The 25,580-nt window shown below is 33.7% G+C and overlaps 1 protein-coding gene across 40 annotated transcripts in view; it reads right to left on the bottom strand.

Moving 5' to 3' along the window:
- The window catches only part of LOC106879466 (uncharacterized), a 281,512-nt gene that overhangs the window by 52,515 nt on the left and 203,417 nt on the right, over positions 1-25,580 (bottom strand). For 8 of the 40 annotated variants that reach the window (XM_089359878.1, XM_052971400.2, XM_052971397.2 and 5 more), the window contains 3 exons: positions 22,892-23,072; positions 6,282-6,329; positions 3,374-3,433 (listed from right to left, as the gene is read on the bottom strand). In XM_089359878.1, coding sequence (XP_089216004.1) covers positions 3,374-3,433; positions 6,282-6,329; positions 22,892-23,072 — 289 coding nt within the window. The remainder of the gene's footprint in view (positions 1-3,373; positions 3,434-6,281; positions 6,330-22,891; positions 23,073-25,580) is intronic. The other 32 variants (XM_089359929.1, XM_089359936.1, XM_052971408.2 and 29 more) reach the window with 7 other exon arrangements.

Genomic DNA, 25,580 nt, shown 5'->3' on the forward strand with positions numbered 1-25,580 from the left:
GTTAAAGTGGTGATTTACATGGTATATTATGGTACCTGCTTACATCTAGATAGACTGATGCATTGACAAAGACCAGCAATAATGAGAGAAATATGAACTGCCAATCCTCAGCTGACTGCATTACATTGTATAAACTTAGAAATCCATGGCTTTTTAATGCCACTATGCTGCTGCTACTACTACTACTGCAACAAGTACCAACAATGTATTTAATAGTGCAAGTTTAATCATTTCTTATAAGTGGGAGTAATATTAACATGTTTGCAGAAATGAAGCTGGTATCAGGTATGCATGATGTGAAGAACAACCCATCATCCAGAGGCAATGTATTGCACCAATACGAAATAATTCAGAAGTGAAAATATTTGTGACAGAAGATTTAATGAGTGAATCCTGAATTCCTATGAAATTACACCTTCAATATGTATTACAATATCAGTATCATCCAACATTGCTGAAGGGAAGAAGTAGGACATCGGTAATTAGGAATTCATATATATTAAAGAGCTACAATTAAATTCTATAACTGAACAAAAAGAATCCTAGAATAATTACTTTTCAAAGAAGAAATACCGATGTGGAATTCTTACACAGATAGGTATCAGATTTATTTATTGTGCATAGCTTAGTGGTTAGGGTATTCAGCTCATGATTGTAAGGTCGAGAGTTCAATTTCCAGCAACATGTTGTGTCCTACAGCAAGATATTTTATTTCATGTTGCTTCAGTCCACTCAACTGGCAAAAATGAGTAGTACCTGTATTTCAAAGGGCCAGCCTTGTAACATTCTGTGTTACACTGAATATCCCTGACAACTATGTTAAGGGTACACATGTCTGTGGAGTGGTAAGCAACTTGCATGTTAATCTCACAAATGAGCTGTTCCAGTGATCAGATCGACTGAAATCCTCATCGTAAGTAACAGAATGCCAGTTATTTATTGCAAATGGTATGTAGACTCTGCAAGATGTTTAACATTTTCCAAAAGATATTAGTGACATTGAGCAAAGGGAAATAGATACAACAGAAAACAGAAGTATTAACTTTCATTTACTAGAAACTTACTTAATGAAGTTAATGAACCTTACATTAGTCATAATGAAGTAGATTTCTTTTTATGGAAAATATTCCAACCATCATTAACCCACTTTTTTTCCATTTAGGCATCAGACTATATTATCCAAAATGTTCTTTTTTAAAGACAAGAGTATAATTTGAGAGAGATTTGGTTGTCATTTCTAAAAGGTCTTGCAACCTTGGTTCATAACTCAATAATTGTTGTTGTTTACTCCAAGGTTAGCCATGACTGATTAGATCTATGATCAAAAGCTTTCTAGTCATGGCTCTTTGTGTTCTGAATTCACATCCTGCCTAGTTCAAATTAGCTCCTCATCACTATAGTACTTAACCAGAGTAGTGGAGTAGCAGAACTGTTAGAAGACTGGGCGATTTGACTGGCAGTAAACTGTTATAGTTTTTTAACTCAGATAGCAAAATCTGTGATGATTCTGGAACCGTTCTGTATCAGTCCAGTTGGCACCTTTTCTATTAAAGAAATATCAGTGGCATTAAAAGGAGAGACTTGTAGAATGGACAAATGGTAGTCTTCCTCAAAAAAAAGTTTTACCTAGGCCTGCACAAATATATGCAGATACATGGTCAATGCAGACTGATGATGTCACATACATGTGTGTGTGTGTGTGTGTGTGTGTGTGTGTGTGTGTGTGTGAGAAGAGAAAGGAGGAAGAGAGAATGGAAAGAACTGAAGAAAATGAGAGAGAAACAAAGAAAAGTACAAATTACATATCTACAAAATCAATAATATCTCAAAAGGAATTCAATTGATAAGCTAATAAAAATGAAGTGAAGGAAGATCTATCAGAAGGAAATAATGACCTTGAATTAGACAACCTGACAAGGTCATACTTTCTATGGTTCATGCCAAATTAGAAGGAAAAGAAAGAATATAAAATAAAATCATTAAAATGATGATGATGACGGTGATGATGATGATGACAATGATGCTGATCATGATCGTGATGACGATGATGGTGGTGGTGGTTGTGTGGTGGTGGTGGTTGTGTGGTGGTGGTGGTTGTGTGGTGGTGGTGATGATGATGATAATAGTATACCAAATGTTATTGTTTGCATAAAACAAGTAACGTAAATGTGTCCCCAAATGTTTAAGTCAAATTATGAAATAATTTTAACAAAAAAACAGAAAATATGTCAACTGAAGTGGAAATCCTCATTGACGCTAGACTTGCTTTATCAAACCAAAGAGTTTTACATGCAACTAAGTAATATTAACATAACATAAGCAATAAATACATAAAGTATGAGCCAAAGTGCAAGTAAACAACTAATAATAATTATCACAAATTAGTGGGAGAAAAAAAAAAAATGATTGCAAAGGACCGAGTCTATTTTAAGTGAGAACTGGCCATTTTTATATGGAAATACTGTGAAGTATTTTGGACAAGATGAAAAAGGAGCGAAACCACACAGCAGTGAATTTTAAATAAGTGTGCGAATTGATGAATTATATAAAACTTGCTATTTTGATAATCTAATCAACTACATCATTGTGAACTAAAACATAATGTTACACTTTTGTTTGAATTTAATTTTCTTCTTCCATTATTTTTTTTTTTTTACTAATTTTAATAAATCATCAAAAATATTTTTTTTTAATAATAATTGAAAATTTTGAAATACTCAAGAAACCCTACAGATGTCATTGATTAAACTTTGTTTCCGAGGCTGGTGTTTTAATTATTGAACATAATTTCAGTTTTAATAGTATGTTAGAGGAAATATCATGCATACATTTGGCAGCTATATTTTTCAATTTCTGAGGAGACGATGAAAAAAGAATGAGGCTGCCATTATGATAAAGCTGAAGGAAAAGACATTAAAATATTTCAATGTAACATTAAATATTTGCTTCAAATTAGATAAAATAGACATTTGCATGCCTTGTGAGTTCCAATTAATGAAAATAGCAATGCAGATTACAGAATTAAAACTGCTTTGAATTTCAGCAGTAATTTATTATTTTTGTCGTCTGATTGACTAGACTTTAGCAAAAGTGTCAGCAAATGTATATTTTATATTTATTAATATATTATGTTTTCATGGTTAGTTTACAAATTTATCACAGCTGACATTTGCTTTAGATAATAAAACATTAATAGAAACAAACATAGCAACTTCAGTTAGGAAAATAAAGATAGCCATTTTGTGCATATATGTATGCATATGATGTGTAATAGTTGTGCATAATAGACTTACTTGAGAGGTGAGGTTAGTGAAATACATTTTCTATCAAAATATGCACAGGTTACACAATAAATTGTTTGTTGTCAACTCACCCCAGATGGCCAAATGGCGCTGTGAACACAACCTCGGTTGCAATAGCTCAATGACTCCGTCTACAAAAGTTGGACGCACTAGGTATAAAAATGTGCTGGTAAATACATACTGAAGATGACACCACGAAAACAGACCAATTTTACAGAATACATAGGAGAGAAAGTGTGATATAAATGCAACTGGCACAGCAAGCAACAAAATGAACATGAGAAGATAATGGTATTACACTGCACCAAAACATATAAAGATATATATATATATATATATATACACACACACATATATATATTATATATATATATAAGCATGCTAATCAAATATATACTATTTGCAATTATACACAAGACAGAACATGAAGAAACTAGCAAACACTGATAATATAATTTTGAAATTATTGCAACTGTACAAAAACCAAAAAAAGCAGATACACACTCTGAAGCAAAGAATTGATACCAACTACATAATATCAACATATGACCCATGCAAGTATCAAACTGAATGATTAATCTGGATCAATGGTCAAGCAAAATTCACTCAAATGAACAGCTGAATTGTTATGAAGCAAAATCTATACAACTACTAAATCATATTACTACATTTATGTTAGCTATTAGGTAGAATTAGTAATGAAGCAGAGGAAATAGGTTCAATTTAGTAAATAGTTACAATCTTACTCCTATTTTACATTACACAACAGGTCCGGTAACAATGTATATAATAAAAGATTGAATCAATAACTACAGGACATAGGAATACTATTCACTTAATGCTAAGCATTATTTGTAATAATGTTATAAGCAAGATTGAACATGCTACAATTAGTAATCATATAGTTTTAATTAATTATCAGTATGCTTAAGTGTTGGTAAGGTATTTGGTTCACTAGCTGATGAATCAAAAGTTTGTATTCACTGCAAACAATTTTCTCAGTGCAGATCACATCCTCATGCCTCAATCACTCACAATAATGAATTTAGATATTTAATCTTCATATAATATTGTCTATAGTAAACTGACTGCGTGAGATTGCAAAGCTAATCTTGTTTCTTATGAGTTTCTGTGATTTGAGGAGACTGGAATATTATTGTGCCTTTGGTAGAATGGTTACTTCACTTTTTTTCCATGTCACAAATGAATTGGATAGTAGATGCACTATTTTATTCACTTTCCTTTTGATTGTTCTCAAAAGTCCATAAAAGACGACCGTATGACCTTATAGCATACGAACAGACATTTTGAAAGTATCTTGCATGTCAGAAAATATTGAGAATATAATAAGATGAAATTAAAGGAGGATACAAATAATCACATGAAAACATTATTGGTTTACTTATCAACGAATGGCAAATGAGAGGCAATAAAAGGTATGCTGAACATTATAATGTAAACATTATAAATGTAATATTATAAATGTAATATTTGTGCAAGTAAATCTCTGAGTGAGCTGAATCCAAGATAGGATCCAAGTCCTTAATAAGCCATTTCACTTAATGTGCACCTGACACCTATAATTTTCAATTTATGGTTAGTGGAGTTAGAGAGGCCCAGTTAAGATGACTTGCTCTTGGCATACTACATGCATTTTACATTCAGTGATTTAATGAGCCAAAAACAGTTACCGGACAATTTCTGTTCATACTAAATGAGAACTTAGAACAATACAAATAAATGAAGAAAATACAGTGAGAGAAAAGTGAGAATGGAACTCATACACTCAAGTAAACATTCAGTCATATAATCACACTATTAAGCATTAGATTTGTTCCATCCATCATGAAAAAATATATTCCTTTCATGCTGCATATTAAGTTAGTTGACATTATATAAATTTCCTTAAAAACTTCTAAGTTGAAATAATTCTTTAGTTTTACTTATGAAATTGCAAACAATTATTTTGTAAGAATGAAGCTTAAATGGTACACTATAAGGTAATAATTAAAACTAACATCCAGAAAAGGAACAGTGTTATAAAAGTAATAAGCTTGTATGTTAACTAGGTGGTTTCTATATTCATTTTGATCTGACAACTTTCATAAGTCTTCCTTTCTAGCATTATTGTTTACAAAAGATGTATGAAAAAGACATGTGATAAAACAGAGGGATATATTAACAAATTGAAAAATGAGGAGAGAAATGATGAAAGTTGAAGACAAATGACATAAACAGCTATAAAGAAAAACAAAGGAACTACCATTAAAGAACAGACAGGTTACTGACTAAAATCTTGATTACAAGGTAGAATCTTACCTCCCATAACTGCCCAATCTTCCTAACTAATTAACAAGTGATATACAACATCATTAAAATCTCATTCATGCATGTGTTATAATTAAACCCAGTTTTCAAATCATTTCAGTGTTAAATCTGCAATGAACCAGGCAATATCTAACATCTGGAGCAATATTCTCCTATGGAGAACAAGCTTTTAATTATTTTAATTTTCATTCTAATGTTATCAGTATAAGTTTGCAATATGTGTAAGCTTCCCTTCCTTACAAATTACACATGCTATCTGTTCAATCTCTATAGTTATCCCACTTCAGATGATGTAAGATTAGAGTGAGGAAGAAGAAGAAAAAGATAACAAGACAAACTGACAACATGATGTGAAAGAGAGAGAAAGAGAGAGAGAGAGAGAGAGAGAGAGACAGAGATAAGAATAGGTAAGAACTTTTAACTTTTGCGTTAACCAAGTGTTAATACTTCTAGCAGGAATAGCAGTGAGTATGCATATATGGTAGAATACCATTCTGAAAGCTTCAGTTCCATCTCTATACAATTTAGGCTTAAAACTTGCAGGTGATGACTTGGTATTTCATTCCAGTAGGGTTAATAGAACAAGTATTAGTAATATATGCAAATTAATTCAAATTGATTATATTCATCCTCTAAAAAAATAAAACTGACCTTGCGCCTACGTAAGACATCAATATTCATAGAAGGAAATGGGATGTGCTGTAGAAAAAAAAGTTCCTGAGATGAGAAACCTTTTTTTTTTTCTTTTTTATTATGGTTGAGAAAGGCATGGATGCTACAACATTCTATGAAACTTCCCCTAAAAATGTAAGGTAATGTTACTAATCAGAAAAGAAATATATATTTCCAGAGGAAACAGAGGGATTATTGTGTAGGTGATGAATAGATGAGTGGATAGATAATTAGATAGAAAGATATTTTAAATATACAGATAATATCAGCAAAAATTACTGCAAAAAGGAAATTTGAGATTAAGAAAGGTTCTATTCATTACGTTTTTAATATAGAATTTTAAAGATTAAAGCATTCTGGTCACTCCTTTTTGAAGAAATATAGATATAAATGTTTCCATTACCATTAATGCTACTATATACTTTTTAAAAATTTTATTGCTTTATTCTTTTTTTCTTACTGCATATACAATATTTATAAATATTTTGATTTCTTAAGAGTTTTTCCTAATGCCAACAACAAGCCTATGGATTAAAATATTTCATATTTTCTTTCAGACTGATTGACTGCAATACATAAAATCACATTTCCACCAAAATTATTTTACAAGACATAATCAAACTTTTCTGACACTTGCCATTAAGCATGTTTTTATGTGCAGTATTTGTCCTTTTTTGACTGTAAGTATTGCTCTTAGTAACTACCATTGAATGGGGAATAGAGATAACTGTATGTGGAAGCAGTCCAGATTTATTTTGAGCAAATTCTGATCTGTAGCAGGAGGAAAATATAAGCAGCTTGGAAATTATAAAAAGATGTTATTCTATTTTAATTTTTCTCATCAATTTTATATAGTAATTTGTGAAAAAATTGCAATTGGTTATGATTCCATCAGGTCAATTGCTAATTCACTGCATTTCTAAGAGTGAGAATAACAATAGTGCCATTAACTCACTACAGAACAAATATTGCAAAGGATTTCATTTGGAAAGCATCGGTTGTCATGATAATTTATATCTTCATTAAGATGTTCACTTAACCCAGTTCTAGGTATAGTTTTAGGGAGGCAGACCCACATATCATTCTCAATTAATTTGTTATACACAATTTAGTTATGGTTATAGACAATGTTGAAACATCTTGTTCATAATAAGTGGATCAGAAAAATGAAAGGCACCCACCACACATTTTCTAGACACATGAGGTGCATTTAGTTTGTTGCAATTACTTCAAAATTACAGCATTTATAAAATTCATGTACCACCACAATTTCTTTTGCATATCTCTAAATGTATGCACAGCCTACTTTGAGAATCCCTGAGCTAATCAATACCAGCAAAACAGGTCTTGTTGCAAACTTAACAGTCTGGTATTCAGTTTCAATGAATAAATCATTATCTTTTATTTACCATAATTACATCATTTTTATCCAAATATTAGTTCTAATTTCTTACTAATATACAAATGTAAATTCTCATCAAGCCTTAGCACTACAAACATCAGTAATAACAAAGGTGTTGGCAAGTAATGGCTAATGCTATAACAACCTTTGTTCTCTATGTAAATAAACATGTTTTACTAATATAAGATTGTACAGATTTTTGCAGCTGTTTTAATGAACAAGAGACTTAGGATTTTATATTATTTCAAATTCTATTTATATAAAATTTTGGAGAAACTCATTAAAATTCTCAATAGTCTTCAAATGAATATAAAATTCAATAATGTCCATGTCAAGACATAATTTCATAACTGTTTGTTTTAATATTAAAAATCAGTAGAGTATTATTGTTTACTCTCTTCTTCAACCCAGACATAATATCATCTCTTAGAAGATGGACAGCCAGTACTGATTTAATATAAAATAATTAAATAATGGACTTTCAAGCTATAACAGAAGTTCTATAAAATAACAGCCAAATTTCCTTCAAAATATACTCTGTTATCTTAATAATGGATGCATTAGGTAAATGTAGTCATGGGCACACTATGCCTGTAGGAATAAAAAAAAAATGGGACAATCATAGTTGGAATAGTTTGAATACCTGCTTGATCAGGTCAACTTTCAGGATAAGCAATAGTAACAATGAAATTTTAGGAAATTGCAGCTCCATTTTAACATTTCAATTATCAAATAAGAAGAGGTCAAAATTTAACTCAAAAGAATTAAACCAATTTACTCTGCTTCAGTCTTCTACATCACCTGAATAATATAAATTCATTTACACTTCTGACTTAAGAACATATTTTATATCAGGAATCTCTCCACATCTCCAATTATGTGATATTTTCATTAATGCTGACCCCTTTCAGTGCTAGTAATGCTGAATGTGTACAAATGATTACATAGTTAAAAAATAATTAATTAACAGAATAAATTATCTATCCACAGAAATATGAAAAATGAAATATGGAAAATGTTTTAAGAACTCAAGCATCAAACATTTTATTCATACATTTAACGGGAGAAAAATAAATGTGGGGAAGAAAATTGTTGGCTGAAACCATTTTTGTTGATAAAAGGTGAAAAATATTATCATTCTTGATAATCTACAATATATATTCACAAATGAGGAATATTCCCCAAAATTGAAATAAAATATAATTAGAAGTGTTTAATTATTTACAGCATAATCCAAGATTGAGCTAAATAAATATGTTAAATTATAAAGAATCTGAGGAGAAATGAGGCAAAATAGCTGTGGTATTCAAAATCCATGAAATAATAATTAGCAGATTCACATTGCACATAATGGAACAAGAAAATGGGTTATTTTGACCAGTATAGATGCTACTAGGTTAGAGAAACACAGATAGATTATCAAAAAGACTGCTTTACTCAAGACCAAAAGCAAACTTCTGAAGTGCATGAGAACTGAACAAAGTTTTAAAAAATGAAAATGAAATAAACTAAAACAATAAAATCTCTAAAATAAAGGGATAATGCAAAATAAGAGACAACTTAAAAGGGGATTCTGGGAGGAAGCAGTGTGCTTAGTGATTTAAAAACAGATCTACATAATGCAAACATTTAAGGAGAAATACAAGCACAAGTAAAATGACGTCTACTAAAGGATAACATATCACATGCATAAGGCATGCCCCCATCTTGAAGAAGTATCAGTTATGATATGATCTTGCATAGTCAGATATGATTTTGGGACTGATACAGAAGATAAAATATAATAGTAATACAGCAACGATGTGCTTTACTCTCTACTTTGGATCAGCTTTCAGATAAATCGTACTTTTTTAAGGGAATTTCTTTTTTTCAAAATTACACCCTTTCTTTCTTCTCTTATCTCAGTTACTCTATTGTTATGAGTTTTGGTTTTATCACAGAATATTGCTAAAATGAGATTATTAGTATTAAGATTATGCATGTGCATGTATGTGTGCGTATATATGTATATATACACAAAAGTATTTCTGTGTATCTCTCTCTTTCTCTTTCTCTCTCTCTATCTATCTATCTATCTCTCCCTGTAGTTATATATCATCTTCATCACTTTACATCCTTTTCCCATGCTAACATAGGTTAAATAGGTCTGCCACAGAGTCAAACGCAGTATGACTGATCAAACCATTCATGAGGTTCAACAGCTTGAGATCAGACAACACAGACACTATCTACATTTTTTCATCCAACCAGTGCAGTCATCTCCCTTAGACACTATGGCAGATTCAATTCATCTACTTCCTTTGTTTATGCATGCATGCTGACATTATACAACTAAATGCAGTATGGGATTAGCACTTTTCTTTGTATCCTTCGCATATCCACTGTATTCAGTGCACGTGGCATGCTATAATGCAATATTACACTCTACAAACATCTGTCATAAAACCTGCCCTTCATTTAGAGAGAGAATTCTTTTGTTATCAACTGAATTAATTGTCACTTGAACTTTTTCCACTCCATCCTAACTCTGGACAATATACTTTCACAACACCCGCTTTCTCTGCTGATAAGGTCACCTATGTAAGATAACAACTATTACCAGTGAACCCTCTAGGCTGTTGAAAAATTGCAATACATAAGAGAATTTAGCTAAATTCTAATTTTATTTATTTTTTTTTATCTTGCTTTAACATTCAATGTCATAAATTCTATGATACTGTTTTACAAATGTTTTTTTCTTACAGGAGTGATGCAATAATTTATTGTTTATATGATAGAGAATTCTTGAAGAATGAGTAAAACTATATTATTCACAATCTGTACCTAAAAATGGTTTGAACGTCTATTTTTTAATTGTTACTTTAGTATTAGAGTAGTGTGTTTTGTTATATAAAACAATTTGGTTAGAGAATTAGAGGCAGAATATTAAGTTAGTAGGAGTATAGTGTTTAATATTAATGAGTAGTGAAATATTTATTAATCCTATATGTCAGGAGGATCCAACATAGGTAAAAGTGACTGGTCAATGTGAATTTCAAACAACACAGAAGTTAATCAGTAAATAGAAAATAAAATCACTTTTGGTGAATAGCTAAACAAATGAAATGCATAATCAGAGTTCTTATCAGATATAATGAAAGACTACACAAATTTTTGATTGGCTAAAAGAAATTTGATCGAAAATGTTTTCATGGGATACACTGGATAACTATGTTGAGACTAGAAAATTTGCTCAATAAATCTTTTGGTTGATTAGAATAAATTATCATAATAGTGTTTACTCTCATCACAGATGTATAACCAAAGCTCTGATTTAATAATTAGAAGGGATAACTAGGGTGGTTTTAATTACACAGAAAGAAAAGCTCAGTGTTTTGACTGGTCAAAGAGAATGCTGCAAAAGCTGTTCATTTAACAACAGTGAACAGCTGGAACAGTTTTTGATAAATTCGATGAATATCTTGAGAAGTATTTTGACTGATTATTGTGAAAAATTAAAGCAGTGCTCATATATATATATGCTACAAGAAATAACTAGCACAGTGTTTGCTGTGAATAACATAAATACTTGAAGCTGTATTTGCTTAGTTACAATGAGTAGCTATATCTTTGATTGGTTTAAGTGAACAACAGAATCAACACTGATTGGTTACAATATACAACAGTAGTAATAACATTATCTAGTCATAGTTAACCAAAGCAAAAGTATGTGTTGGTTATGAGGAACTAAAATAGCTATATTAGTAGTAGTAGTAGACTACATTAATATTGATTATTTTTACAATCAACAACATATACAATGTTGATTGGATACATGTGAATTACAAAAGCAATATTCTTTGGTTTTAGTGAAAAAGCTAGACTGGTTACAGAGTGAACTACTTCTAACACAACAGAGCAACAGCGGTGAGATAAAAAGACAAAAATAAAAAGAACACATGTAAATTTTATTTTAACTATCGTTAAAATTTTCATGATAAAATTATATCAAAGTACAACTTAAAGATATTAATAAAAAATGTTTAATATGTAGTAAACGTTACTTATTACATATTTCTGTCAAAAGCTTAACTTATAGTAAACCTAATATTGAATTACAGTTAAGTAGATAATTCTAGAATCAAAACATTATCCAAATTTTTATACACCCATTCTAAACGTCTTTAAAATTGTGTGTGTGTGTGTGTGTGTTTGTGTGTGCGCGCGTGTGTGTATATATAGAAGAGAGAAGGGGTATTTCTATGAGATTCTAATTGAAATGGCAATTAGACCTATTTACTATTCCTTTTGACATGGCTTAGCCAGAGAAGGCATGGCAGGATTCATGTTTTTTTTACAGGGCTTCCCACTCTGGTGGAAGAAAGGGAGGAAGTTACCTTCAGACTAGAGACGTGGCCAGAAAGCTTTGTAATACAGTATACTCCACTAAAAGCACTGAAGGGCTACGTGGTAATTAAACCAGGTAATAGATAAGACTGCCATTCAAGAACAGGAAGAGTCATAGGTATTAAAATATTTTTTATTAAGTTACATATAAGTTTCTGATATAGCAGGAATTAGCAAATCCTATATTAAAATCTAATCACACTAAAAACGTCCGTCAATCCACATTTTACAGATGCCTGCTTGCAGATGGAGCTGTTTTGGGGTTTATCCAGAGTATTTCTTTCAATCTTTCCCCAATGAAGCTTACCACACCTGGACACTCCTGGAGAGCAAAACTGTTTACAACTGATGACATACAATAAATTTTAGAAAATTCTGATGAAGTCAACAGGAAGTTGATTGAAACATATCTAGAAAACGACTTGCCAGTTGAAGATAAAAGATTTCCAAGCTGTGATAATAATACACATCCAATAAGGGGACATGGTTCACAAGCTAGAGTCATAGTAGCTAATGTAGTAATGAAACAAATCTTGAATTAAATTTTGAATTGGAAGCAGCTCCAATTATGTATTACATGGTCGTACATACATAGAGTATATGTTTTACTTATATGCCAACTTGCAGCAGGATAGTTTCTTGGGAAAGCTTGATCTTGGAGGGGGTATTCCCTGGGATAGTATCCTGCAGCAAACTGGTGCATAGACAAAACACATACACTATATATGTGTGACATATAATTTTTGAAATATCTAATTAATTAATACTACTCATGCAGTGAGAAGTAAACATTTAGCACAAATATTAATTTAATTTTCTCTTAACAAATATGAATGACAACTATGGATATGTTTCAGTTTTACTGGACCTCCTCAACAAAACGTATCCTTCTCTGTAGTTGCTAGATTAGTGTTAAGAGAATCCCAATAATGTACACAAGTTGGTGTTAAACATTATCATGATGACTGAGGGAAATTACTTAGAGAAGCCTATTGAATGTCATGTAACAATCAAGTTAAGATTATCATACTTATTGTGGGAAGAAAGCAGCATCTGAACCAGATGAACTATGAATCACTTAATAAAACAAGAAACTCACAATTTAGCCACAATGGAAAAGAGAAAATAATAAAGTCAGAACTAATTTATTTTATCTTTTGAGGTAAATGGACAGCGATACATACAAACATGAACACACACACATACTATATGTGTATGTATATATGTGTGCGTGTGTGTATTATATATATAATCATCATCATCATTTAACGTCCATTCTCCACACTAGCATGGGTTGGACGGTTTGACTAGGGCTGGTAAGCTGGAAGGCTGCACCAGAATCCAATCTGATTTGGCATAGTTTTCTATAGCTGGATGCCCTTCTTAACACTAACCATGCTGAGAGTGTAATAGGTGCTTCTATGCGCCACCGGTATGAGTACCATTTGCATGACACCAGTATCTGCCACATCTGTGATTTTGCAAGGCTTGATGGGTCTTTTCAAGCATGATATAATGCCAAAGGTCTCAGTCACTGCCTCTGTGAGGCCCAACACTTGAAAGGAGCTCAGCCACTTTGTCTCCCTGGGGCCTAATGCACGAAAGGAACTCAGCCAATTTCCCTCCGTGAAGCCCAACACTCGAAAGGTGCGCTTTATATGCCACTTGCATAGGTGCCAGTTACATGACACCAGCATCAGCCATGACTATGATTTCACTTGGCTTGATGGGTCTTCTCAAGCACAGCATATCGCCAAAAGTTCTCTGTCACAAGTTATTGCCTCTGTGAGGCAAAAAGTTTCAAGATCATACTTCACCACTTTGTCCCATATCCTCTTGGGTCTACCTCTACAGTTAGAGATCAGCACGCCTTTACACAGTTGTCCTCATCCATACACATCACATGAACATACCAGCATAGTCATCTCTCTAGTACACCATATTCGATGCTCCTTATGCCTAACTTTTCTCTCAAGATGCTTACACTGTTGAACATGCATACTGACATTACACACCCAGCGAAGCATGCTGGCTTCATTTCTTTCAAGCCAATGCATGTTCTTGGCTGCCATGTAGCATATCTGTTCACACACAGGCATCACACAATCTGCCTTTCATTTTAAGAGATAGGCCCTTGTTGCTAGCAAAGGACGAGCTCTCTGAACTTTGACCAGCCTAATCTTATTCTCACAGCTATTCTCTTGGGGCATCCACCTCCACAACTAACTTGGTCACCTAGATAGCAGAAGCTATCTACTAACTCTAGCTTATCCTCCTGGCAGTTGATGCATATTTTCAGTGCTTATTGTACCTGTGCATCTTCCACATACAAAAGCTAATTTCTCAGTTAAGCTTCCTCTGATATTGCTGCACTTTTCTATTCTATGGTATACACCCCACTCCTCACTGAGTGGTAAGAACTTAGCTAAATACTTCTTTAATATACTGGACTCCAACTTCCCTCGTCAACATAAATATTACTCTATCTTTAATAGATCCACCATGAAGCTATCCTATTCCACTCCACACAACTTCGAGTTTATCATAGCAGCCTCTAATAAGCAAAAGCTTTCTCTCTACTATCAAAGCTCACACTGTAACAACTCTAAACACACGAGCGCCCAGCATGTACACAGCTACAGCATTGAACCCTATACGTTAAACCACAACCATAACCCAACCCATCCTACTAACACTACTCAGAATACTACCACAACTTCCATCACCCTTACAGATAGAATAATTAACAACAACGATTGCAATAATAGCAATAATAGTAATAATAATACTAATAATACTAATAACTTAGACCTTTCTAACCTCTCCTCTGACAGTATTACCTTCTCCATTCCTGAAAATAATCTCCAAAATACACCCACTTGTAACTGTCGTCCTGGGTCCATCTACCCTCTACAAACCCACTGTAGAAGATTTAATGTAATTTATAAATGCACCATCCTCAATACATTACACAATTCTACAGCTATATATATATATATATATATATATATATATATATAGGATCAACCATAAATTTTAAACAGTGATATGCAGCTCATCTTAGTTCTTTTAGATATGAGAAACAGTAAATCCACAACGCTCGCCAGTCACATACATCATCTCAAAAATAGAAATATTTCTGAAACTTTTTTCTCTCTTTCTTCCTTTCATTTTCTATTCCTGTTTTAAATTTGACCTATCTCTTCTTTCTCATCATACACATCTCTCCTCCTCACATATATCCACAAATACTACCAAAACATTGAAAGTTTCGATGCCAAAGAGTAATTTGGGATGAAGAAATAAAATTCAATTACAATATTAATAATTAAAGAGGCTTACTAAGTCTATTATATTGTTAAATTAATGCACACATAACAGTGCCATACAGTACAAAAAGTACAATACAATAGGGTATGTAATGTACAGCAGATCTCTATGTGATATCAATGCAGGAAATCAGGTCATATTAATTTAGGACATGATGAAATGCATCACAAATTAGTTTCTCATAACTACAACTTGTTTTTAATTATATTTAGTAATTAAAATTCCACTTAACCATAACATAAGACTAATGACAGACAGATTCTGGGTATAATTTTCTTTTAAAAGACAAGATTAATAATTAGGCATAGATGGATGGTTAAGAAGTATGCTTCACAACCATGTAGTTTAGAGTGCAGTTCCAATGTGTGGAAAGTTAGCAAGTCCATTAATAGATTCAGTATATAGCCCAGGACAACAATGAAGGTAAATGAGTATCTCCTTGCAACATGCCTGATAGGCTGTTAAACTATTTGCTGTTGTCACCTGTGGTCACCATCTTGTTTCTTGTGCCTCAATACAGGGTTTCTTTGACCCAGAGTAAGTTGAGAGGTACAACTGTACACCACAAGTATTTTCATCATCATGTAAGTACCTTGAGAGAAAAGTTGGACCTAAGAAGCATCAGATGTGGTGTGCAAGAGAGATGACTGCGCTGGTATGGTCATGTGGTGAGAATGGATGAGGATAGCTGTGTGAAAAAGTGCCACACCCTAGTGGCTGAGGGAACCTGTGGAAGAGGTAGACCCAGGAAGACCTGGGATGAGGTGATGAAGCACGACCTTCAAATATTAGGCCTCACCGAGGCAATGACTAGTGACCGAGACCTTTGGAAATATGCTGTGCTTGAGAAGACACGGCAAGCCAAATGAGACCATAACCCATGGCCTATGCCAGGGGTGTAAACAGCCTACTTATGTGTACCTTTCTTTCATTGGACACTAAACTCTGCTTGCGAAGACGTGTTGAGGCAAGTGAAATTGAAATTAAAATCAAATTCGATGACAGCACCACACGACTGGCATCTGTGCGAGTGGAGCACTAAGAGCACCATCCGAGCGTGATCGTTGCCAGAGCAGCTGACTGGCTTCAACACCGGTGGCACGTAAAAAGCACCATTTGAACATGATCATTACCAGCGTCGCCTTACTGGCACTTGTGCCAGTGACATGTGAAAAATATTTGAGCGAGGTCGTTGCCAGTGCCGCTGGACTGGCTCTTGTGCAGATGGCACATAAAAAATACCATTTGAGTGTGGCCGTTGCCAGTACCGCCTGACTGGCCCTTGTGCCAGTGGCATGTAAAAGCACCCACTACACTCTCAGAGTGGTTGGCATTAGGAAGGGCATCCAGCTGTAGAAACTCTGCCAGATCAGATTGGAGCCTGGTGCAGCCGTCTGGTTCGCCAGTCCTCAGTCAAATCATCCAACCCATGCCAGCATGGAAAGCGGACATTAAACAATGATGATGATGATGATGATGATGATGATGTCTCTGTGCACTGAATAAGAAAGAAGTGTTTTTGAAATGGATAAAACAGCACCACTGTCAGGTTACTATTTTTCATCTCAATGATCTTAACTCTTTAGCATTCTGATTACTCTGTTCAATGTAATATTCATTTATTCAGACTACCTTATAGATGTGAGATTTTGATGTGATGGTATATATTTACAATGACATTGTAAACTAGGTGTGAGAAACTGGATTGAGCCAGTATGAACATAAAATAGGTAAAATATAAGAGTCAGATAAGGCCAGTTTAAATGCTAATGGGTTAAGGTCAATATCTAAGATACAATGCTCCTTATTGCACAAAAGCTGTTTTGATTTTTCTCCAAGTTCGGGTTGATTGCATCCCACTGATTCAGTATTATACAGCTGTACATCTTTATTTACAATGATACATCTCTGACTTATGCCACAGTTTTGGCACACTGCCAGATTTAGGCATTGGGAAGATGCTAGAGAGGGATTACAAGTCAAGTTTGTTGTTTTACATCTGTACAATGTCTAGCATTATGTCATCAAATTCACAACACAGGCCTCTCTCTCATTTTATATATGTACACACACATTTGGCTCCAGCACAGTTTCCAAATGTTATTTATAAAGCATTAATCAACCAATTGTAATGGTAGAAAACTTGCTCAAGGTATTTCAAAGGGATTGAGTTCAGAAGCATGTGTAAAATTAGCTGCATAAGCCATGCTAGCAACTTTATAAATAAAAATTAGAACACCCCAGCTTGTAAATATTCTATAACAATGCTTTTCCAATATACATAGATCATAAACCAATGGTTGTTCAGTAAAGCATTATGTATATAATGCTATACATATACAAGAAAATATTGTGTGTGTGTGTGTGTGTGTGTGTGTGTGTGTGTGTGTGTGTGTGTGTGTGTGTGTGTGTGTGTGTGTGTGTACACACATACAGAGAGAGAGAAACATGGGCCTCCATCCAGTCAGATTCTGTCAAAGTGTCCAATTCATACCAGCATAGAAAATGGGGACAAATTGATAATGATGATGATACATTATGACGGAAGATAACTGAATACCAACTATGATCATCACTTGTTAATGAGCTTCAAAGTGAAGATAACATTTTAGCCCAGCCAATAATCTGCAGCTTTTGCCATAGCTATAGTATAAACGACTAGTCTCACTTTAATGCAATGCAGAATCATGACATTTGGCATTATACAAGTAATGTTCAATATATTATATATATATATATAGTTTGATTGTTCAAGAGTTCAGTATATAATTTATTTTGTATAGCAATGAATTCAGATACGATCCAGTACATATACTATATTTACAAGAAAGGTCAAAATTGAGAGTGTGAAAATAATATAAAATAATTTAAGACATATTACTGATTTTAGATACTAAAAGTAGGGATTACATTATATTTGGAATTACATTGTACTTGAATAAATATGTCATGTCTAGATTTAGTATGAGAGTTATCTAAATGTATGACAGATTTGTTCTAAGAATATCTAGGAATACCACCACTCAGCGAGTGGGTGGGTGGATAGATTGATGTATGGATGGATGGGTGGATGGATGGATGGATAGTATGTATGCTTAAGAGTAGGTGTTGTTCTTGCTGTTGTTTAGCTCCATGTTGTCTCTGATTGAGGCAACCGAAGATTAAAGACATTGGACAATGTGATCCTATACACCATGTCTTTGGAAAAGATGAGACTGTCAAAACTATGTACAGCTGTGAAAGTATTCAGGCTGTTGTTTAACTTCAGGTCAGTATTGATCAAGACCATCTTGTCTTTTTGTATATCTACAATTACACAGTTGTATGTATCCTTCCAGGTTTTTAAACTTGTCAAGAGTAATTTGGTTACTCTTTCTAGCCTGTCAAATGACTGCATAGAAGCTCCCTCATTAGCTTTTCCTTAAAAGTGCAAGTATGCATGGGTGTACAAATGCTACTGCACTATTTAGATGTTTCTTACTATGTATGTTTATGAAATGTATGCATGGACATGATTACATAGAATGATTATTATCCATTTATTATATAATTGTGTAGGAGGATATAATTGTGTATATATGTGAGCTTGTGTTTATGAGTACAAAGGTATATGTAAGACTGTGTATGAGCATGTACATATACTTGTACATATTTGTGAGAGCATACATTCATGTGTTGTATATTAGTATATGTGTCAGAAGAGGCAGCTATTGTGTGGGTGTGAATACAAGCAATCTCCTTGTCAGACACTTTAACATTACAAGCAACAAAACCACAACTTGAAGAAAATGTCAACATAGTTCTAGAGTCTAAACAGTCCAAATAAATGCTATTTCTAGCATGGTTCTTAATTTGATCCAAAAATCAATAGCTAAATATTTCTCAACATCAGTATGATATTTAGTTGTTTAGTTGATTTAACGATCTTGGCTAAAACACTGGATTTGCCCACACAGGAAAAAATATTGATTGCAAGCACAGACACAAGGATTCAAATTTTGGGAGGAAAGCACAATCGATTAAGATCAGCCCCATTTCCACAGAAGAGTTTTGTTTTATCAACCCAAGATGATGAAAGACAAAGTTAACCTTTACACAGTTCAGACTCACCATATAAAGGGCTGTAACTTTTACACAAAACATTTTGTTTGATGTTCAACCAATATTTGTCAATCTCAGAAATAATATTGATTTCTTACATTAGCACAAGCCCATAAATGTGATAGATGGGGGTGGCTATAGTTGACTGAATGAATCCTGCTATTTGACTGATATTTATTTTATCAAACTCTGATGGGTGAAATGTGAAGTTAGCTTGGGCCAGATTCAAACTGCTAGCATAGTAAATATTGCCAAACATTTGGTCTTGTATGCTACCATTTCTGTAAAGCCACTTGTCAAGCCATACATTTCACTGATGTTAGATTCCAGTTGCAGGAGGCAGAGACTAAGAACTGCGAAAAGACTAATTTGGCACATCACATGGAATAGGGAAATAAGTTAAGTTTGATAAGAGACAAATTATAAGAGCATGGAAGTACACCTGTCATGTGTGTGTGTATGTGCGTGTTTGTGTGTACAAATAGATATACGACTGCTACTGTTAAGTTCAGAGCAATATGAAGATTATCAGAGTATTGTCTACTTCGAGTATAGAATCTACTATTTCTAACATATCATAATCATCATCATCATCATTTAGCAACTGTTTTCCATGCTAGCAGCGGGTAAGACAGAGAGCTGCACCAGGATCCAGTCTGTTTTGGCTTGGTTTCTATGGCTGGATGTCCTTCTTAATGCCAACTACTCCACAGAATGTACCGGGTTGTCTTCTACATGTCACTAGCATGAGTGCCTTTTACATGTCACAGGCACTGACCATGAACACGATTTCACTTAGTTTGGTGTGTCTACTCAAGCACAACGAATCACCAGAAGTCTCAGCCACTTGTCATCATGTCCATGAGACTCAACATCTAAAGATCACATTTTGCCACTTCATCCCGTGTCTTCCTGGGTCTATCAAGCTACAGTAATTAAAATATATAACCAGGGATACTTTACAGCTCCTTTAAACAGCAATGATTTAGCATTAATTTATAAGCAAAAGGCACAAAATATCTGGAGTCAATCAATAAGGGCTGGGATCAAAGTCCATTATACAATTCTCTAACTGAGTTATTGGTAATTGTCAGCAAAGCCACAGCTAGTCAAGTAGTTCCTATCCTGCACACTATCATTCACACTGTACTGTGTACATGGCCAAGACAGTTGACCCTCACTAACTGAGTCCAACAAACTGTAAGCAGACATGATGAAGATGTAAAACCAATCATGGGAAGCAATCAGAATGACATTAACTTTGTAACACTGCAATACAATCCTACAGTACAGTACATACAGTACACTAGTGGATGGGTTAAAGATATCACTCAGCCTTTTAAGACTCAAAGACAATATAAGGTCGAACTTCAGTCAATCATGACACATCTCAATAATGATGTTGGTTCAAAAATAAATAATAATGATTTATATGCATATATATATATATATATATATATATATATATATATATATATACAGACACATACATACACACATCATCATCAACATTTAACATCCGCTTTCTATGCTGGTTTGGGTTGGACAGCTGTTGTGGCATGGTTTCTATGCTTGGATGCCCTTCCTAACACCAACCACTTTACAGTGCGCACGCACACACACACACACACACACACACACACACACATACACATAATCATCATTTTCATTTGGTGTCTGTTTTCCCTACTGACAAGGGTTAGATGGTTAAAAAGGAGCTGGTAAACCAGAGAACTGCACCAAGCTCTGTCTACTTTGGGAAGGTTTCTATGGTTGGGTGCCCTTCCTAATGGCAACCACTTTACAATATGTATTGGGTGTTTTTTTTACATGATACCAGCACCTGTGGGGTCACCAAGTAAGTTATAAGACAAAGACCACTCTTTGTAAACATACACACATCATTATTATTCTAGTTGCTTTGTGCAGTAATTAAATAATCAGATTATTCAGTGTTTCAGAAAGTCCATCTGCTGTTGGCCAACATGCTACTCTAATTTCACCAAGCTCCGGTTCTGCACACAAAACCCAAAGGAATTTATCTGACACATCAAGTGATATATGTAGCTTCTCACCACACAGTGGAATAACTATTCTTGTTTGCTAATAAACTTGCACAAAACATTGATATACAGATTATCAACCAGGAAATTTTCAATCAATGAGAGAACATAGTTGCACAGATGTGTTGGAAAGGCACTGGATATTTAGGATTAAAAGTTCAAATTTCCATCTCTTGATAATACATTGGGAGATAATACCAGCTTCAAAGTAAGCTACATAGTTACTACAAAGTAATTTATAAATTTTGTTGGGATACAATGCAAATCTCTTCCATGCATTTATCCATTGCCCAGTAATCACCTGCCTATGAGCTAACATTGAACAATCCCCGTGCCTTCTTGTAGATAAGCATATCCAATAAGACCAGTAGTCAAGTCACAGGTGATTCCAGGTGCATTTAGGAAGCTTAATTCATCGTAGAGACTGGGTGACATAGTTGTAGTAAAAGTAGTGGTTACAAAATGTAGAAGAGGTCAGGTTGTTGACCTAATTCATTACAAGGATTATAACACACAGATTACATTTGCAATCATGGCAAAAACGTTTTAATAACTATGTAGGAAAAGGAAGGTGGGATGGATAAAGGGGAGAGGTTAAGCTTCAATAAAACTTGCTTCAACTTGAAGAGAGAGAGAGAGGGAGAGAGAGAGAGAGAGAGACATCTTTGGAGAATTTTATGAAATGTGACATTGTCAAGTATGGGGTGGGTGAATAATTTGACTTCCAATCTACAATATATGTAGTGTAAATTGAATGGGTGGGGAGTGAGCTTATGTTTTGATCTGTCTTAAAGTTTGTCAAGGTTCCAGAGTTCTCAGACCTTTTTCAATGCCTGCATGTTTTTGTTTATTTTTCTTTTTTTATATATATTCTATTAAGTTGCACACCCTTATACATAATTTATATTTTATAAATTTAAATTTTAAATATTCACTATCAGCAATTAATTTTGTATTTGTTTGTTCATTTGGAATTGTGAGAACAAAGATTATTATTATTATTATTATTATCGTTGTTGTTGTTATTATTATTATAATTTATTAAGGTTTGCTCTACAGTCAGGTTAGTTTTGTTTCAAATTTTCAACTGATAAGTGTCAAAAATAGAATATCTTAAAGTAGATTAAAGTGATTTTTTAAAGATTTTGTTCCTATTATTATTATTATTATTATTATTATCATTATTATTATTATTATTATTATTGTTGTTATAATTTTTATTTCCTAAAATTTCTTCTGCTAAAAAAAAAAAAAAAAGAAGAAGCTGTTGGGTGAATAGAGAAACTCAGTTTCCGATAACAAAGTACCTGAATGACACTCGTCAACTGTCCCAGTTTCATTTTGAGCAATGCAATTTCATCCATAACTTGTGAGAATGTATCAGCATCAATGAGCACTACCTCTTTGCCATCAACAACAAATGATGTCACCTCAGAGTTAGCAGGCAGACACAGAAGTGATCCAGCTGTGCTTGAACTGTCACCTTCCCTGTAAACAGAAATGCAACAATTGTTAGAGTTAACAGCCAATAATACAAGACAATAAAAGACAATTTTACATCTAAAATCCAAAGTAACATATCATTTCCATATTGATTTCAACTATTATCACGTCTCTTTTATGCTTTTAATTTCTATATGAATCATAAGCCAACAATGCAGTCTCCTAACTTACTAGATGAAGCAACCAAATTTCCCTCAAAGCACACAAAAAGGCTGACTGGCCATAGCTGATGTCTTTAACCACAAGTAGACTGATTTGATCAGAGATGACATGAGGATAAACAACAACTACAGCAGCCAATGTTTGGAGTTAAAAAGAGAAGTTTTTATGACCTAATTTGTCTAGTTCTAAGTTAATATTATTCGAGGGGCACAACTCATCATAGTAAGCCATATAACTGACATACATGTCACATTCACTTTTAATGTATTCATATATATGTGGTAGAATCAAACTGATTTTCTTTTTTTGAGAGAGAGAGAGAGAGAGAGACCATTCAGCAGTTTAACCCTTTAAATAACAACCCACCTGAGAACACCCCTGGTTCTATGATACAAGATTCTTTTAAAGTGATCCAAGTACAAAACTTCCATCAAAATTTCATGTTGATACATATTCCATGTACTAGTGTGATGACAGTTATTTTACTAAATTTTTCATTATTTCCAGTGTTAATTAAAACAAAGACAGTGCACTGCCTTGGTAATATGGTACCAAGTAATAAAGATGTTACTGCTGCAAGAATGACGTGAACTTCAGCGCACTTTGTCTGTTAGACCAGACACCTCTGTATGAGTTAAACATACGAGGGGAAGTCAAAAATTATCCGCACTTTCACTATAATATATCTTTACTACTGTCACACTGCCTTCTGTGCATGCATGATTATAGTTGGTACTATTGTGGTGACGTGATCAAAGTTTGAGCCTGATCACGCCATTTTTCTTTCAGGCTTTACAGAGTAAGCATGGCCGCTCCAATAGCAATGTGCACCAGAGAAGAACAAAGAGCAGTAATGGTGAACCGGTTCGCTATTACTATCTCTCAAGCTTGCTGAATCTTCTGGCGTCCTGCTCCATCTTCTTGCATCATGCTTGTCCAGCCACTCTTAAACTTCTCGATCCACTCATACACACTATTATGTGATAGAGCGCTGTCCCAGTATTGTGCCAAAAGCCTCCGATTAATTTTTAGCACTTGACACACCTTTCGATCAAAGAAATCGGATCACTACTCTTTGTTCTTTGGTGCACATTACAATGTAAGCATGGCTGCTTCACTAGCAAAGCCAGAAAGAAAAATGGCACAATCAGTTTCAAACTTCGATCATGTGATCACAATAGTACCAACTATAAGCATGCATACACAGAACACCTCATATGGTATTGACAAAAGTTTTTTAAATTAGGATTATTAACCTTTTAGCATTCACATTATTTTGTCATAGGCAATGCTTATTGATTGACATTCTTTTGAATTAACGATTCATTATTTTGCGGCTTTGAGATTTTGATGAGTTAACTCAATGTTTAGAACAATATTGACCAGTTTCAACATAGAACAAGTAGAATATTTTGGTTGGATATGGCCAGTTTAAATGCTAAAGGATTAAGAGTAATACACTAAAACCACTTGTCAATTCTCTACAAGAATGGTAAGGAATACATAATGCCTTATTCAACACACACAACAGTAATATTGTCAGTAACAGTGGTACATTAACTTGTTAACTGCCATGGCCTGTTACTGGAACTTATCAGTGATGCCACATATTTCATGCGATTATACTACATACTGTTTAATTACAATGAAATATAATTATTTTGTATTTTCATAATATTTCATAATTAAACTCTAATATTTAGCACTCATACTATTTAAATATCATTGAAGCCAAGTCAATACAAAATAAAATATTTTCTAAAATTATGAAAATGTACCACTGGTGGTGCATATGGTGGTTGTGTGAAGCTTGTGATGAACTAACAGTGGTACATGTGGCAGTTAACATGTTATGTAATAATACTTTTACTGATAGTCCTATGCCTTATCTAATCAGGGACTCTAGAGCTTTTCAGTAACTGTAGCAGGATGAAAAGAGATTAAGCATCCCACTTGTCTTCAAATATGTGCACTGATTGTGAGCAAACATCACCGTTTATACAAATAGTGTCATTTTTTTCTATTCCTTAGACTAAGAAAAATATTACCTTGCTTGAAAATATGTGAGGATTGGTGAAACGGAAAAACATCTGACTGTAGCAAAATAGGACTCAGCAACAGTTTTCTTGGACACATACAAGTCAGAAAAAGTTTATGATGATGATGGTGAAGAGAAGTGATGATGATAATGATGATTATGATGATGATGATGCATAAATAAGAATTCAATGCATCTATGATAAACTTGTAAGCGGTACTTCAACAAAAACAAAATTCATAATTTCTCCCCTTTTTCAAATCCCAACACAAGACTACTTAAGTTCCAGTCTT

Source organism: Octopus bimaculoides, chromosome 1, assembly GCF_046866305.1.
Source record: "Octopus bimaculoides isolate indiv1 chromosome 1, ASM4686630v1, whole genome shotgun sequence".
NCBI classification, from domain to species: Eukaryota; Metazoa; Mollusca; class Cephalopoda; order Octopoda; family Octopodidae; genus Octopus; species Octopus bimaculoides.